The 17,092-nt window shown below is 49.3% G+C and overlaps 1 protein-coding gene across 1 annotated transcript in view; it reads right to left on the bottom strand.

The window, feature by feature from the left end:
* Positions 1-17,092, bottom strand: part of LOC123753658 (uncharacterized) — a 66,790-nt gene that overhangs the window by 38,334 nt on the left and 11,364 nt on the right. Inside the window, exon 2 of the mRNA XM_069322434.1 lies at positions 8,509-11,675. Coding sequence (XP_069178535.1) covers positions 8,509-11,182 — 2,674 coding nt within the window. The 5' untranslated portion in view covers positions 11,183-11,675. The remainder of the gene's footprint in view (positions 1-8,508; positions 11,676-17,092) is intronic.

The following is a 17,092-nucleotide window of genomic DNA, read 5'->3' as shown; positions in this document are numbered from 1 at the left end:
GGGTCGTATCCTCCCTGGTGAACAATGTTGAGGTTCGTATCCTCTCTGATCGACAATGTTGAGGGTCGTATCCTCCCTGGTGGGCAATGTTGAGGGTCGTATCCTCCCGGGTGGACAATGTTGAGGGTCGTATTTTCCCGGATGGACATTGTTGAGGGTCGAATCAACCATGGCGGACAATATTGAGGGTCGTATCCTCCCGGGTGGACAATGTTGAGGGTCGTAAACTTCCGTGTGGACATTGTTGAGGGTCGTATCCTCTCTGATGGACAATGTTAAGTGTCGTATTTTCCCTGGTGGACAATGTTAAGGGTCGTATCCTTCCTGATGGACAATGTTCGGGTCGTATCCTACCGGGTGGACAATGTTGAGGGTCGTATTCTCCCTTATGGGCAATGTTGAGGGTCGTATCCTCCCGGATGGACAATGTTGAGGGTAGTATACTTCCGGGTGGACAATGTTGAGGGTCGTATCCTCCCTGGTGGACAATGTTGAGGGTCGTATCCTCCCGGGTGGACAAGGTTGAGGGTCGTAACCTCCCTGGTGGACAATGTTGAGGGTCATATCCTCCCGGATGGACAATGTTGAGGGTCGTATCCTCCCGGATGTACAGTGTTGAGGGTCGTATCCTCCCGGTTGGACAACGTTGAGGGTCGTATCCACCCGGATGGACAAGGTTGAGGGTCGTAACCTCCCTGGTGGACAATGTTGAGGGTCATATCCTCCCGGATGGACAATGTTGAGGGTCGTATCCTCCCGGATGTACAGTGTTGAGGGTCGTATCCTCCCGGTTGGACAACGTTGAGGGTCGTATCCACCCGGATGGACAATGTTAAGGGTCGTATACTTCCGGGTGGACAATGTTGAGGGTCGTATCCTCCCTGGTGGACAATGTTGAGGGTCGTATCCTCCCGGGTGGACAATGTTGAGGGTCGTAACCTCCCTGGTGGACAATGTTGAGGGTCATATCCTCCCGGATGGACAATGTTGAGGGTCGTATCCTCCCGGATGTACAGTGTTGAGGGTCGTATCCTCCCGGTTGGACAACGTTGAGGGTCGTATCCACCCGGATGGACAATGTTAAGGGTCGTATACTTCCGGGTGGACAATGTTGAGGGTCGTATCCTCCCTGGTGGACAATGTTGAGGGTCGTATCCTCCCGGGTGGACAATGTTGAGGGTCGTAACCTCCCTGGTGGACAATGTTGAGGGTCATATCCTCCCGGATGGACAATGTTGAGGGTCATATCCTCCCGGATGGACAATGTTGAGGGTAGTATCCTCCCGGATGGACAGTGTTGAGGGTCGTATCCTCCCTGCTGGACATTGTTGAGGGTCGTATACTTCCGGGTGGACATTGTTGAGGGTCGTATCTTCCCGGGTGGACAACGTTGAGAGTCGTATCCTCCCGGGTGGACAATGTTGAGGGTCGTATCCTCCCATGTGGACATTGTTGAGGGTCGTATCCTCCTTGGTGGACAATGTTGAGAGTCGTATCCTCCCGGGTCGACAATGTTGAGGGTTGTATCCTCCCTGGTAGACAATGTTGAGGGTCGTATCCTCCCGGGAGGACAATGTTGAGGGTCGTATACTTCCGGGTGGACAATGTTGAGGGTCGTATCCTCCTGGAAGGACAATGTCGATGGTCGTATACTTCCGGGAGGACAATGTTTTGGGCCGTATCCTCCCGTTTGGACAATGCTGAGGGTCTTATCCTCCCGGGTGGACAATGTTGAGGGTCGTTTCCTCCCGGGTGGACAATGTTGAGGGTCTTATCCTCCCAGATGGACAATGTTGAGGGTCGTATCCTCCCTGGTAGACATTGTTGAGGGTCGTATACTTCCGGGTGGACAATGTTGAGGTCGTATCCTCCCTGGTGGACAATGTTTTGGGTCGTATCCTCCCTGATGGACAATGTTGAGGGTCGTATCCTCCCGGTGGACAATGTTTTGGGTCGTATCCTCCCGTGTGGACATTCTTGAGGGTCGTATCCTCCCGTTTGGACAATGCTGAGTTTCGTTTCCTCCCGGGAGGACAATGTTGAGGGTCGTATCCTCCCGGGTGGACAATGTTGAGGGTCGTATCCTCCCGGGTGGACAATGTTGAGGGTCGTTTCCTCCCGGATGGACAATGTTGAGGGTCGTATCCTCCCAGATGGACAATGTTGAGGGTCGTATCCTCCCTGGTAGACATTGTTGAGGGTCGTATACTTCCGGGTGGACAATGTTGAGGGTCGTATCCTCCCTGGTGGACAATGCTGACGGTCGAATCCTCCCGAGTGGACAATGTTGAAGGTCGTATCCTCCGGCGTGAACAATGTTGAGGGTCGTTTCCTCCCAGGTGTACAATGTTGAGGGTCGTATTCTCCCGGTTGGGCATTGTTGAGGGTCGTATCCTCTTCTGTGGACAATATTGAGGGTCGTATCCTTCCTGGTGGACAATGTTAAAGGCCGTATCCTCCCGGGTGGACATTGTTCAGGTCGTATTCTCCCGGGTGGACAATGTTGAGGGTCGTATCCTCCCTGGTGAACAATGTTGAGGGTCGTATCCTCTCTGGTCGACAATGTTGAGGGTCGTATCCTCCCTGGTGGGCAATGTTGAGGGTCGTATCCTCCCGGGTGGACAATGTTGAGGGTCGTATTTTCCCGGATGGACATTGTTGAGGATCGTATCAACCATGGCGGACAATGTTGAGGGTCGTATCCTCCCGGGTGGACATTGTTGAGGGTCGTATCCTCCCTGATGGACTATGTTAAGTGTCGTATTTTCCCTGGTCGACAATGTTAAGGGTCGTATCCTTCCTGATGGACAATGTTGAGTGTCGTATCCTCCCGGATGGACAATGTTGAGGGTCGTATCCTCCCGGATGGACAATGTTGAGGGTCGTATACTTCCGGGTGGACAATGTTGAGGGTCGTATCCTCCTTGGTGGACAATGTTGAGGGTCGTATCCTCCCGGGTGGACAATGTTGAGGGTCGTATCCTCTCGGGTGGACAATGTTGAGGGTCGTAACATCCCTGGTGGACAATGTTGAGGGTCGTATCCTCCGGATGGACAATGTTGAGGGCCGTATCCTCCCGGGTGGACAATGTTGAGGGCCGTATCCTCCCGGGTGGACAATGTTGAAGGTCGTATCCTCCGAGGTGGACAATGTTGAGGGTCGTTTTCTTCAGGGTGGACAATGCTGAGGGTCGTATCCTCCGAGGTGGACAATGTTGAGGGTCGTATTCATCCTGGTGGACAATGTTGAGGGTCGTATTCATCCTGGTGGACAATGTTGAGGGTCGTATCCTCCCGGGAGGACAATGTTGAGGGTCGTATCCTCCCGTTTGGTCAATGCTGAGGGTCGTATCCTCCCGGGTGGACAATGCTGAGGGCCGTATCCTCCCGTTTGGACAATGCTGAGGGTCGTATCCTCCCGGGTGGACAATGTTGAGGGTCGTATCCTCCCGGGTGGACAATGTTGAGGGTCGTATCCTCCTAGGTGGAATATGTTGAGCGTCGTATTCTCCCGGGTGGAAAATGTTGAGGGTCGTATCCTCCCGGGTGGACAATGTTGAGGGTCGTATTCTCCCGGGTGGACAATGTTGAGGGTCGTATCCTCTCGGGTGGACAATGTTGAGGGTCGTATTCTCCCGGGTGGACAATGTTGAGGGTCGTATCCTCCCTGGTGGACAATGCTGACGGTCGAATCCTCCCGAGTGGACAATGTTGAAGGTCGTATCCTCCGGCGTGAACAATGTTGAGGGTCGTTTCCTCCCAGGTGGACAATGTTGAGGGTCGTATTCTCCCGGTTGGGCATTGTTGAGGGTCGTATCCTCTTCTGTGGACAATATTGAGGGTCGTATCCTTCCTGGTGGACAATGTTAAAGGCCGTATCCTCCCGGGTGGACATTGTTCAGGTCGTATTCTCCCGGGTGGACAATGTTGAGGGTCGTATCCTCCCTGGTGAACAATGTTGAGGGTCGTATCCTCTCTGGTCGACAATGTTGAGGGTCGTATCCTCTCTGGTGGGCAATGTTGAGGGTCGTATCCTCCCGGGTGGACAATGTTGAGGGTCGTATTTTCCCGGATGGACATTGTTGAGGATCGTATCAACCATGGCGGACAATGTTGATTGTCGTATCCTCCCGGGTGGACATTGTTGAGGGTCGTATCCTCCCTGATGGACTATGTTAAGTGTCGTATTTTCCCTGGTCGACAATGTTAAGGGTCGTATCCTTCCTGATGGACAATGTTGAGTGTCGTATCCTCCCGGATGGACAATGTTGAGGGTCGTATCCTCACGGATGGACAATGTTGAGGGTCGTATACTTCCGGGTGGACAATGTTGAGGGTCGTATCCTCCCTGGTGGACAATGTTGAGGGTCGTATCCTCCCTGGTGGACAATGTTGAGGGTCGTATCCTCTCGGGTGGACAATGTTGAGGGTCGTAACATCCCTGGTGGACAATGTTGAGGGTCGTATCCTCCGGATGGACAATGTTGAGGGCCGTATCCTCCCGGGTGGACAATGTTGAGGGCCGTATCCTCCCGGGTGGACAATGTTGAAGGTCGTATCCTCCGAGGTGGACAATGTTGAGGGTCGTTTTCTTCAGGGTGGACAATGCTGAGGGTCGTATCCTCCGAGGTGGACAATGTTGAGGGTCGTATTCATCCTGGTGGACAATGTTGAGGGACGTATTCATCCTGGTGGACAATGTTGAGGGTCGTATCCTCCCGGGAGGACAATGTTGAGGGTCGTATCCTCCCGTTTGGTCAATGCTGAGCGTCGTATCCTCCCGGGTGGACAATGCTGAGGGCCGTATCCTCCCGTTTGGACAATGCTGAGGGTCGTATCCTCCCGGGTGGACAATGTTGATGGTCGTATCCTCCCGGGTGGACAATGTTGAGGGTCGTATCCTCCTAGGTGGAATATGTTGAGCGTCGTATTCTCCCGGGTGGAAAATGTTGAGGGTCGTATCCTCCCGGGTGGACAATGTTGAGGGTCGTATTCTCCCGGGTGGACAATGTTGAGGGTCGTATCCTCCCGGGTGGACAATGTTGAGGGTCGTATTCTCCCTGATGGACAATGTTGAGTGTCGTATCCTCCCGGATGGACAATGTTGAGGGTCGTATCCTCCCGGATGGACAATGTTGAGGGTCGTATACTTCCGGGTGGACAATGTTGAGGGTCGTATCCTCTCGGGTGGACAATGTTGAGGGTCGTAACATCCCTGGTGGACAATGTTGAGGGTCATATCCTCCCGGATGGACAATGTTGAGGGTCGTATCCTCCCGGATGGACAATGTTGAATGTCGTATCCTCCTGGGTAGACATTGTTGAGGGTCGTATACTTCCGGGTGGACAATGTTGGGGGTCGTATTCTCCCGGATGGACATTGTTGAGGGTCGTATACTTCCGGGTGGACAATGTTGAGGGTCGTATCCTCCCGAGTGGACAATTTTGAGGGGTCGTATCCTCCGGGCTGAACAATGTTGACGGTCGTATTTTCCCAGGTGGACAATGTTGAGGGCCGTATCCTCCCGGGTGGACAATGTTGAAGGTCGTATCCTCCGAGGTGGACAATGTTGAGGGTCGTTTTCTTCAGGGTGGACAATGCTGAGGGTCGTATCCTCCGAGGTGGACAATGTTGAGGGTCGTATTCATCCTGGTGGACAATGTTGAGGGTCGTATTCATCCTGGTGTACAATGTTGAGGGTCGTATCCTCCCGGGAGGACAATGTTGAGGGTCGTATCCTCCCGTTTGGTCAATGCTGAGGGTCGTATCCTCCCGGGTGGACAATGCTGAGGGCCGTATCCTCCCGTTTGGACAATGCTGAGGGTCGTATCCTCCCGGGTGGACAATGTTGAGGGTCGTATCCTCCCGGGTGGACAATGTTGAGGGTCGTATCCTCCCAGGTGGACAATGTTGAGGGTCGTATTCTCCCGGGTGGAAACTGTTGAGGGTCGTATCCTCCCGGATGGACAATGTTGAGGGTCGTATTCTCCCGGGTGGACAATGTTGAGGGTCGTATCCTCCCGGGTGGACAATGTTGAGGGTCGTATTCTCCCGGGTGGACAATGTTGAGGGTCGTATCCTCCCGGGTGGACAATGTTGAGGGTCATGTCCTCCCGAGGTGAAAATACTTCATTGTGCTACCCATTAACTATAATCCTAAACACTGGTTCGAGGACAACGAATAGGGTCTAAAACCTCTTCCAGTATGATAATTATGCTCTTTTTAGTAACGTCACACATTCTATAATTTTTTCATTATAATTGAATAAATATGGTAATAATGTATTTCATGCTCTGGAGAGAGATTCAGAAGCTCTGGAGAGAGACTCAGATGCTTTGGAGAGAGATTCAGAAGCTCTGGAGAGAGATTCAGAAGCTATTTAGAGAGATTCAGGAGCTCTGGAGAGAGATTCAGAAGCTATTTAGAGAGATTCAGGAGCTCTGGAGAAAGATTCAGAAGCTATTTAGAGAGATTCAGGAGCTCTGGAGAGAGATTCAGAAGCTATTTAGAGAGATTCAGGAGCTCTGGAGAAAGATTCAGAAGCTATTTAGAGAGATTCAGGAGCTCTGGAGAGAGATTCAAAAGCTATTTAGAGAGATTCAGGAGCTCTGGAGAGAGATTCAGAAGCTCTGGAGAGAGATTCAGAAGCTCTGGAGAGAGATTCAGAAGCTCTGGAGAGAGATTCAGAAGCTCTGGAGAGAGATTCAGAAGCTCTGGAGAGAGATTCAGAAGCTCTGGAGAGAGATTCAGAAGCTCTGGAGAGAGATTCAGAAGCTCTGGAGAGAGATTCAGAAGCTCTGAAGAGAGATTCAGAAGCTCTGGAGAGAGATTCAGAAGCTTTGGAGAGATAATTCAGAACACTTCAGAGAGAGATTCTGAAGTTTGAGAGAGAGATTCAGAAGCCTTAGAGTGATTCTGAATCGTTGGATAGGGATTCAGAAGCTTTGGATAGAGATTCACGAGCACTGGAGAGAGATTCTGAAGCTCTGGATAGAGATTCAGAAGCTCTGAAGACAGATTCTGAAGCTCTGGAGAGATTTTAAAAATGTTTGGAGAGAGATTTAGAAGTTTTAGAGAGAGTCAGAAGCTTTGGATAGAGATTCAGAAGCTCTGGAGAGAGAAAAAGATTTAGAAGCTCCAGATTGAGATTCAGAAGCTCTGGAGAGAGATTCAGGATCTTTTGAAAGAGATTCTGAAACTCTGGAGCGAAAAAGACTGTCCAGCAAAATATTGAGTAAATGATAGAACAAATTTGTAGGCAAAGAGGATGATCTAAGTATTTCGCAGGTAGATAGATTAGGTAAGCATGAGACAAATCTGGAACGCATGACCCTCGCTTAACTTGAGCATAGAAGGAAGATCTGAGCATTTGGTAGGGAGGTGAGGTAAGCCTGTGGCTTATCCGGAATGCATAACGATCAATAATCTTGAGCACAAAAGGAAGATCTGCAGCTGAAATCTAAATGTTGTGGGGAAAGAGAAAAAGCATCGTGAATCTTGCGGGGGAAGAGAGGAAGCTCCGTGAATCTTGCTGGGAAAGAGAGAAAGCTCTATAAATCTTAATAATAATGAAACGAATACCAAATCCACAGGATCCTTGATTAGGGTTCGAACTTATGTGCTGGGTGTTCCCAGACGCACTCTTGTCAACTGCATTAAGACATGGTAAAAGACTTGCAACCTGGAGTGCTACTGCACCCCTCGAGAATACCGAGGCTTCCACTGTAGCCTAACCGGGGATTCACACAAAACACTCTTTTCTCTGATATATCACATTAATGTGATTTCTCTGTGTAATGTAACAAATAATATTAATGTTTTATAAAAATTACAGGGGTCATGACTACAGGATATCATAGCAGGGTTTTTGTGTTTTTATAAAGCCAATAATCCCTTGGAAGCGTTTCTTGCATTCATGATAATTAATGAGTATTTACTTAGTAATTGTTGGGGTGATGGTACTGTGTAATTATATTAAGTTATCATGTACATGTCTATTTTATATTAGTATAATTTGCTATCACTATTTCTTGTAATCATATATTATTGCAAGTGACAGAAAGGGTGACATCAATGATTATTATACCAATCTCCTCTATTTTCTTACTTTTTCTTTACTTGAGAGGAAACCTGTTAAATTAACTCTCCAAAGTTCATAGTGTTTGTAAGCGGTTAGGAGGTTTGTAGGCCTTACGGTGACTATATTTGTAAACAATGTAGGGGGTTTGCCGGGTTTTGTCGCCCTTATGGTAACTATATTTGTAAACAATGTAGGAGGTTTGTCGCCTTTATGGTAACTATATTTGTAAACAATGTAGGAGGTTTGTCGCCCTTATGGTAACTATATTTGTAAACAATGTAGGAGGTTTGTCGCCCTTATGGTAAATATATTTGTAAACAATGTAAGTCTTAATTACTATATTAAACTTGACGAACGAAGCCCATTGCCTACCTTTGTTATTAATAAATGACCCTTAATATTATGGTGGAAAACGTGAATATTTACCAAGATCCTGCAGGTGAGGAAGGTGAGGCAGGTGACGGATGAGGACGGACAGTTGCTGTAGTGTGAGGTACAGGTCCAGAGTCTCGAGGGTGTGAGGCAGGAGGGGTATGGCTGCCTCAGGCAAGTCACCTTCAAACCCCTCTAAGGTACACTTATTGCCGAGGGCTGTTAGCCTCTCCAAACTTTTTTGTAATAAATCAATATTTATCTTGCTGTATAAAATATTTTTAAAATTTAAGTACACGATTACCTCCTTTTCTGCCAGCACAGACAGTGTAGACAGGAACTGCTCTAATAGTGGTGTATCGTCTAAGTGCAGGGAGATTACTTCAGGCGTCACCTTCTGAAGAACAAGCGGCAGGACAACACACGAGTCAACACTGTGTATTGTCCACTCTTGTTCTGTACGCAGCTTCTCACACACGGCTTGGATGACGTGCTCACTCCCGCGGGACTCTGCTACATGCTTCAACAGCTTGTCAGTCTCAGGTGTAACCATCTTGCACAGGTCAATTATGTGAGTAATGAACTTGTGCTCTACTCCCCGGGCACACAGCACCCCGGTAGTGCTGACTAAAATGTTCTCCCATCTGGGGCGCTCCCAAAGCTCATGTCGCACGGCGCTGATATCAAACGTTGACCCTCTCAGGTGATCTCCCAAGTATCGTTTTTCCTTACGTACAACATCCACCAAGAGGTTAATGATTATAGACCTTTCCCCTGACACACGGTGTGATGCTGGATCACCTCGGTCTTGCTCAGCCCTCAACAAGAGAGCGACCAGCCCCCTGCTGGCACAATACTCCTGGTACCTGGCGTGAAAATAGCCAAACACCCACACCACATTGAGGCCCCGACGGTAGCTGGTTCTTGTGAAATAGTTGGACAAGACCTCCTCCTGCGGCAGTCCCAGAGTGTTACACTTCTCCCTAATCTCCGCTTCCGTCTCCGGCCGAAGGTCGTATTCCTGCCTCTGGATCCCTCTTAAACTAATCTCTTCAAAGAACAACAGAAACTGGTCACATTTTCCTTTGGGGTCAACCACATTTTTGTCTGTGAGTCTGGACACCAGTTTGTTGGTTATGAAGTCATGAATCTTCTCGTAGACTTGAGTGTTTGTGGTGAGGTTGTTAAATTCTTCTGAAGCCTCGACACACAGCAGCGCCAACAAGGTCAAGGTGAGTGGAGTGTTGAGGTACTCACCCAGGAATTCACTTATCTGCTCCAGCCGCTGGGTAAACCTCCCTGTGATGACACTCCGTTGGCACTCTTCCTCCACCAGCACCTTGATGGTTCTCTCGGCGAACTCCACGCGACGTTCTGGAGTGATGCCCAAGACGAGGATGTTGCAGCGAGGTCTGGTGTGTGGGACGAGCTGTGACAGGTGTTGGTCCCACCCCGGCCGTGTGGTTATCACCAACCTCACATCCTTGCCAGGCAGGTGCAACAGCTCCTTCACCAGCCTTCCTGAATGGTCGTTGACCTCGTCGTAGCCGTCAATCAGCACTAATATATTTAAGCTCAAGATTATCTCCTTAAACAGCTGGAAGTCGGCACCAGAATCACTAGGTGTTTGAGTCAGTAACTGGCGGAGTAGATCTTCGAAGGTATTAAGATGTGTGTCCCTGCACTGTACATAGAAAACGAGGTCCACAGTGCCCAGGTGACGTATGGCAGCAGGGTCCTCTACCCACTTCTCGAGGATGAGCTTGAGTAAAGTTGTCTTGCCCATACCACCTTCCCCCGTCAGGAGGACACACTTAGGGACTCTTCCGTCCTCTCGTCTCATACTCAAGATGTGTTCATAGTTTATATTCTGACCATTGGCAGCGTGGGAGGGTCTTGTGCTATCCTGACCCTTGGCCGCGTGGGCGGGTCTTGCCCCTATGACGGGATCTTCAAGGAGTCGTAGTCGTGTAAAAGCAAGACTTGGGTTGTAGTTAATGTTGAGGAGGAGCCAGGGTGCGGGAACAATCCGGTACAGCAGTTTATACCCGTCAGTTAGCTCCTGCTTGCTCATCTGCTTAACCTCTTCTGTGATGTGGCTTCTGAACATCTTAATCTCCTGGCGGAGCTGAGGCAAGTACGCCACATCTGAGGGATCCAGCGGCTCTCTGACCTTCGCTAGCAGATCACCAATATACTTGGTGACATCTCTGGTCACGTGGTCCACATCCTGGCTGTTTGTCCCACACCGGACGCCGGCCTCAGCCAGCATCTTGGCCAATAAGTCACTGAGCTCCGTCAGTGTTGACGTAAGATCTTCCTCTGACATTCCCACATTATCATGGGCCAACGTGATTCGGTGTTTCTTCACGCTGTAAATGAGGTGTTCAAGTGATGGTCCCTGAGGCCCTGGAGTGGTCCACGTGGGGTCATCCTTCACAGCCAGACCACACACACGTTGCAGGAGTTTATACAACAGGGTGATGTCAAAAGTTGCCGCGTCAGAGGAAGCTTCGAGTTTATCCCTCTGTTGAGCATCGAAGACACTCCTGTACTGAGCATTGGTGAACCCCAAGTCCTGAGTGAGGTAAGTCACTACTGGGAAGGTGCACCGGTACGACCACATAAACACACTTGCTAGCGCGTCTCGTCCTGCCTTAGTCACAGCCAGTCCATACCGCAGTCTGTTCACATCTTCCGGTTGGATAACAGGACTCGAGGCCGCCATATTGGGCCGTATGATTCTCACCTCACACAACTGTTGTCAAGTTTCACACAAACAGTAAATGTCCCACGCTGGTTTTGTTATTATATTATGTTTAAAAACATTACATTGTTTCTCACTGTCGGAGACGGGCAGCTTGTTAGGCTTGTGTAGGCCTTCCTAAGCCAACGACAGACCTTCCTCAGGATGTATTCCTCAACAGTTGACTAATTTCCAGGTTAATGTTTACTGCTAGGTGAACAGAGGTATCAGGAGGCTGAGCATCTCACACTGCCAGGGAATCAAACTCGGACCTAATCGGTAATGATCCGACTGCTCTAACCACAATATAGTCACTTAATTGACCCAAAATATAAGTGATTCTCAAATAAACCAAATTTTACAAAATGTGTTCACATGTTAATGCAATGTTCGGTTCCAGATTTATTTGTTATTATCAATTTGTTCTTTAACAAGTTAATTTCTTCTGTCTTTATACTCTTCAGAATTCTGTCATCTGGAAGAACAATTTAACGTTATTAAAACAAGATGTTAGTGTTAAACATTGGGTCAGAAATACATTTTTGAGATCACTAAAACAAATAAAATTCCAAAGTCTGCCTCCTGCATTTTGTTATATTTTATAACTTAAAACTTGTCAATAATTTGACATAACTCCTGTGATCATTGTGGTGTTGGCTTCTGGTTTAGGTAGAGTAATGGTGCTCATTTTCTCACACAGAAATATACGGTGTAGCATTTAGTAATGTTATTCTCTGCCTTTATCTTGCTCTTGTAAGGACCTATTTAGATTATGCAGTTCAGTTTGGTCAATATACAATATACTGGACATAATTTGACTTGAACCCATAAAGAGAAGAATGACAAAGTTGATCTCAGGAATTAGAAATCTCCCTTATTAAGAGAGATTAAGGAAGCTATGTTTACACATTCTTCGAAAAATATAGAAGACATGATTGATGTAGTTAAAGGGATGAAAAGTTAAATCAAAGGTAATAATGATAAGTTGTTAACTATATCAACACAGAATAGAACAAGAAACAATAAATCTATACCAATAAAACTTAATGTTTGTCAATGCGAGATAAGGTTAGGTTAGGTTAGGTTAGGTTAGGAAGATAGCCTCACCAAATATCTAACAGTAATTCCTGCTGGGTATGTGTCCAACAGGGCACATACCCAGCAGGTATGTGCCTGCTGGGTATGTGTTACCCACATACTCGCATGTATTTAGCGAGTACAACTTTGCACAGTGCGAAAGCTATCTCCACGACGAACTTTGTTACACCATATTAACTGGGCTTTGAAATATTAATTTATTTTCTTGTTAGGGTTCCCATCTGAGCTTCTGGGTCCATCGCCCTCTCCCCCTCCGCTCTCTTGTGGACAATATTCACAGTATAATGTTAACAACTTACATGGAGCTTACTACAAGTAAACTTTCGTCCCCTGAACGTCTCTCATAGGTTAGGTTAGGACCGCCTAGAGGTGCATAAAGGGGCCGCCTAGAAGTGCATAAAGGGGCTGCGTAGAGGTACATAAAGGGGCCGCCTTGAGGTACATAAAGGGCCGCCTTGAGGTGCATAAAGGGGTCGCCTAGAAGCACATAAAGGGGTCGCCTAGAAGCACATAAAGGGGCCGCCTAGAGGCACATAAAGGGGCCGCCTAGAGGCACAATAAGGGTCCGCCAAGAAGCATATAAAGGCGCCGCCTAGTGGTGCATAAATGGCCGCCTAGAAGCACATAAAGGGGTCGCCTAGAAGCACATAAAGGGGCCGCCTAGAGGCACATAAAGGGGCCACCTAGAGGCACATAAATGAGCCGCCTAAAGGTGCATAAAGGGGCCATCTGGAGAGACATAAAGAGGCCGCCTAGAGGTGCATAAAGGGGCCGTCTAGAGGCACATAAAGGGGAAGCCTAGAGGTAAATAAAGGGGCTACCTACAGGAACATAAGGGCCGCCTTCAGGCACATATATGGGCCGCCTATAGGCACATAAAAAAGCCGCCTAGAGGTACATAAAGGGGCCACCAAGAGGCACATAAATGGGCCGCCTAAAGGCATTTAAAAGACCGCCTATAAGCACATAAAGGGGCCGCCTAGAGGTGCATAAAAGGCCGCCTAGAGGTACAATAGGCCTGCCTAGAGGCACATAAAGGGGCCGCCTAGAGGCACATAAAGGGGCCGCCTAGAGGTGCATAAAAGGCCGCCTAGAGGTACATAAAGGGGCCACCAAGAGGCACATAAATGGGCCGCCTAAAGGCATTTAAAAGACCGCCTATAAGCACATAAAGGGGCCGCCTAGAGGTGCATAAAAGGCCGCCTAGAGGTACAATAGGCCTGCCTAGAGGCACATAAAGGGGCCGCCTAGAGGCACATAAAGGGGCCGCCTAGAGGTGCATAAAAGGCCGCCTAGAGGTACATAAAGGGGCCACCAAGAGGCACATAAAGGGACCGCCTAGAAGCACATAAAGGGGCCGCCTAGAGGTGCATAAAGGGGCAGCCTAGAGACACATAAAGGGGCCGCCTAGAGGCACATAAAGGGGCCACCTAGAGGCACATAAAGGGGCCGCCTAGAGGTGCATAAAGGGGCCGCCTAGAGGTACATAAAGGGGCCGCCTAGAGGTACATAAAGGGGCCGCCTAAAGACACATAAAGGGGCCGCCTAGAGGCACATAAAGGGGCCGCCTAGAGGCACATAGAGGGCTGCCTAGAGACACATAAAGGGGCCGCCTAGAGGCACATAAAGGGGCCGCCTAGAGGCATAAAGGGCCGCCTTTAGGCACATAAAGGGGCCGCCTAGAGGCACATAAAGGGGCCGCCTAGAGGCACATAAAGGAGCCCCCTAGAGGCACATAAAGGGCCGCCTAGAGGCACATAAAGGGGCCGCCTAGAGGCACATAAAGGGGCCGCCTAGAGGCACATAAAGGAGCCCCGTAGAGACACATAAAGGGGCCGCCTAGAGGCACATAAAGGGGCCGCCTAGAGGCATAAAGGGCCGCCTTTAGGCACATAGAGGGGCCACCTAGAGGCACATAACGGGCCGCCTAGAGACACATAAAGGGGCCGCCTAGAGACACATAAAGGGGCCGCCTAGAGACACATAAAGGGGCCGCCTAGAGACACATAAAGGGGCCACCTAGAGACACATAAAGGGGCCGACTAGAGGCACATAAAGAGCCGCCTAGAGGCACATAAAGGGGCCGCCTAGAGGTACATAAAGGGGCCACGCAGAGGTACATAAGGGACCGCCTACAGGTACATAATGGGGCCGCCTAGAGGTGCATAAATTTTCCACCTAGAGGTACATAAAGGGGCCACCTACAGGTACATAAAGGGGCCACCTAGAGGCACATAAAGCGGCCGCCTAGAGGTACATAAAGGGGCCGCCTAGAGGTAAATAAAGGGATCGCCAAGAGGTACATAAAGGAGCCGCCTAGAGGCACATAAAGAGGCCGCCTAGAGGTACATGAAAGGGCCACCTACAGGTACATAAAGGGGACACCTAGAGGCACATAAAGCGGCCGCCTAGAGGTACATAAAGGGATGCCTAGAGGTACATAAAGGGGCCGCGTAGAGGTGCATAAAAAGGCCACCTTGAGGCACATAAAGGGGCCGCCTACAGGCACATAAAGGGCCGCCTAGAGGTACATAAAGGGGCCGCCTAGAGGCACATAAAGAGGCCGCCTAGAGGTACATGAAAGGGCCACCTAAAGGCGCATAAAGGGGCAGTCTAGAGGCGCATAAAGGGGCCGCCTAGAGGCGGATTAAGGGGCCGCCTTGAGGTGCATAAAGGGGCCGCCTAGAGGCACATAAAGGGGCCGCCTATAGGCACATAAAGGGACCGCCTAGAGGCACATAAAGGGGCCGCATAGAGGTACATAAAGGGACCTCCTAGAGGTACATAAAGGGCCGCCTAGAGGCACATATAGGGCCGCCTAGAGGTACATAAAGGGGCCTCCTAGAGGCACATACAGGGGCTGCCTAGAGGCACATAAAGGGGCTGCCTAGAGGCACATAAAGGGCCGCATAGAGGTACATAAAGGGGCCACGTAGAGGTACATAAGGGACCGCCTACAAGTACATAAAGGGACCGCCTAGAGGCACATAAAGGGACCGCATAGAGGTACATAAAGGGCCGCCTAGAGGCACATAAAGGGCCCCCTAGAGGCACATAAAGGGGCTTCCTAGAGGTACATAAAGGGGCCGCCCAGAGGCACATAAAGGGGCCGCCTAGAGGTGCATAAAGGGGCCGCCTAGAGGCACATAAAGGGCCGCCTAGAGGTACATAAAGAGGCCGCCTAGAGGCACATAAAAGGGCCGCCTAGAGGCACATAAAGGGCCATGTTGAGGAACATAAAGGGGCCGCCTGGAGACACATAAAAGGACCGCATAGAGGCACTTAAATGGGCTGCTAAGAGGTACACAATATTGCCGCCTTAAGGTGCATAAAGGGTCTGCCTTGAGGCATAAAAGGTACATAAAGGGGCCGCCAAGAGGCACATAAAGGTGCCGTCTAGAGGCACATAAATTGGCCGCCTAGAGGCACATAAAGGAGCCGCTTAGAGGAACATAAAGAGGTCGCCTAGAGGCACATAAAGGGGCCGCCTAGAGGAACATAAATGGTCCGCCTAGAGGCACTTAAAGGGACTGCCTAGAGGTGCATAAAGGGCCGCCTAGAGGCACATAAAGGGACGCCTAGAGGCACATAAAGGTCCGCCTAGAGGCACATAAAACAGCCGCCTAGAGGAATATAAAGGGTCCGCCTAGAGGCACTTAAAGGGACTGCCTAGAGGTGCATAAAGGGCCGCCTAGAGGCACATAAAGGGACGCCTAGAGGCACATAAAGGGCCGCCTAGAGGCACATAAAGGGACGCCTAGAGGCACATAAAGGGCCGCCTAGAGGCACATAAAGGGCCGCCTAGAGGCACATAAAGGGCCGCCTAGAGGCACATAAAGGACGAATAAGAGATTGTGAATTTAGTTTTTCTTAATCTCTCTTCATAAAGGAGGTTTCTAATTCCTGTTATTGATTGTTATTATTCTCTGAACAAGACCAAGTGAACTTATGTTCATTCTGTAATACAGAGACCAACAATGAACAGTATAATCCAACTGGGGCTCAACAAGGGCAGGAGCAAGGTGAACAATTCTATTAGATATATTGGTGCTACAACATCTAGAAATATATCCCAGAATACTCTTACCTTTATTCAATATATTTATGTACTAAACTGAAACTTCCAGTCTTTCAAGTAACTTGAATAACCTGTCTTCCTTCTGAACTGGCAACAGTCTTCCTTCTGAACTAGCAACAGTCTTCCTTCTGAACTAGCAACAGTCTTCCTTCTGAACTAGCAACAGTCTTCCTTCTGAACTAGCAACAGTCTTCCTTCTGAACTAGCAACAGTCTTCCTTCTGAACTAGCAACAGTCTTCCTCCTGAACTAGCAACAGTCTTCCTCCTGAACTAGCAACAGTCTTCCTTCTGAACTAGCAACAGTCTTCCTCCTGAACTAGCAACAGTCTTCCTCCTGAACTAGCAACAGTCTTCCTTCTGAACCAGCAACAGTGTTCCTTGTGAACCAGCAACAGTGTTCCTTGTGAACCAGCAACAGTGTTCCTTGTGAACCAGCAACAGTGTTCCTTGTGAACCACCAACAGTGTTCCTTGTGAACCACCAACAGTGTTCCTTGTGAACCAGCAACAGTGTTCCTTGTGAACCATCAACAGAGTTCCTTGTGAACCAACAACAGTGTTCCTTGTGAACCAGCAACAGTGTTCCTTGTGAACCACCAACAGTGTTCCTTGTGAACCACCAACAGTGTTCCTTGTGAACCAGCAACAGTGTTCCTTGTGAACCAGCAACAGTGTTCCTTGTGAACCAGCAACAGTGTTCCTTGTGAACCAGCAAC

Source organism: Procambarus clarkii, chromosome 11 (assembly GCF_040958095.1).
Source record: "Procambarus clarkii isolate CNS0578487 chromosome 11, FALCON_Pclarkii_2.0, whole genome shotgun sequence".
NCBI classification, from domain to species: domain Eukaryota; kingdom Metazoa; phylum Arthropoda; class Malacostraca; order Decapoda; family Cambaridae; genus Procambarus; species Procambarus clarkii.
The sequence above is the reverse complement of the archived record's forward strand: the minus strand, read 5'-3'. Positions and strand labels throughout refer to the sequence as shown.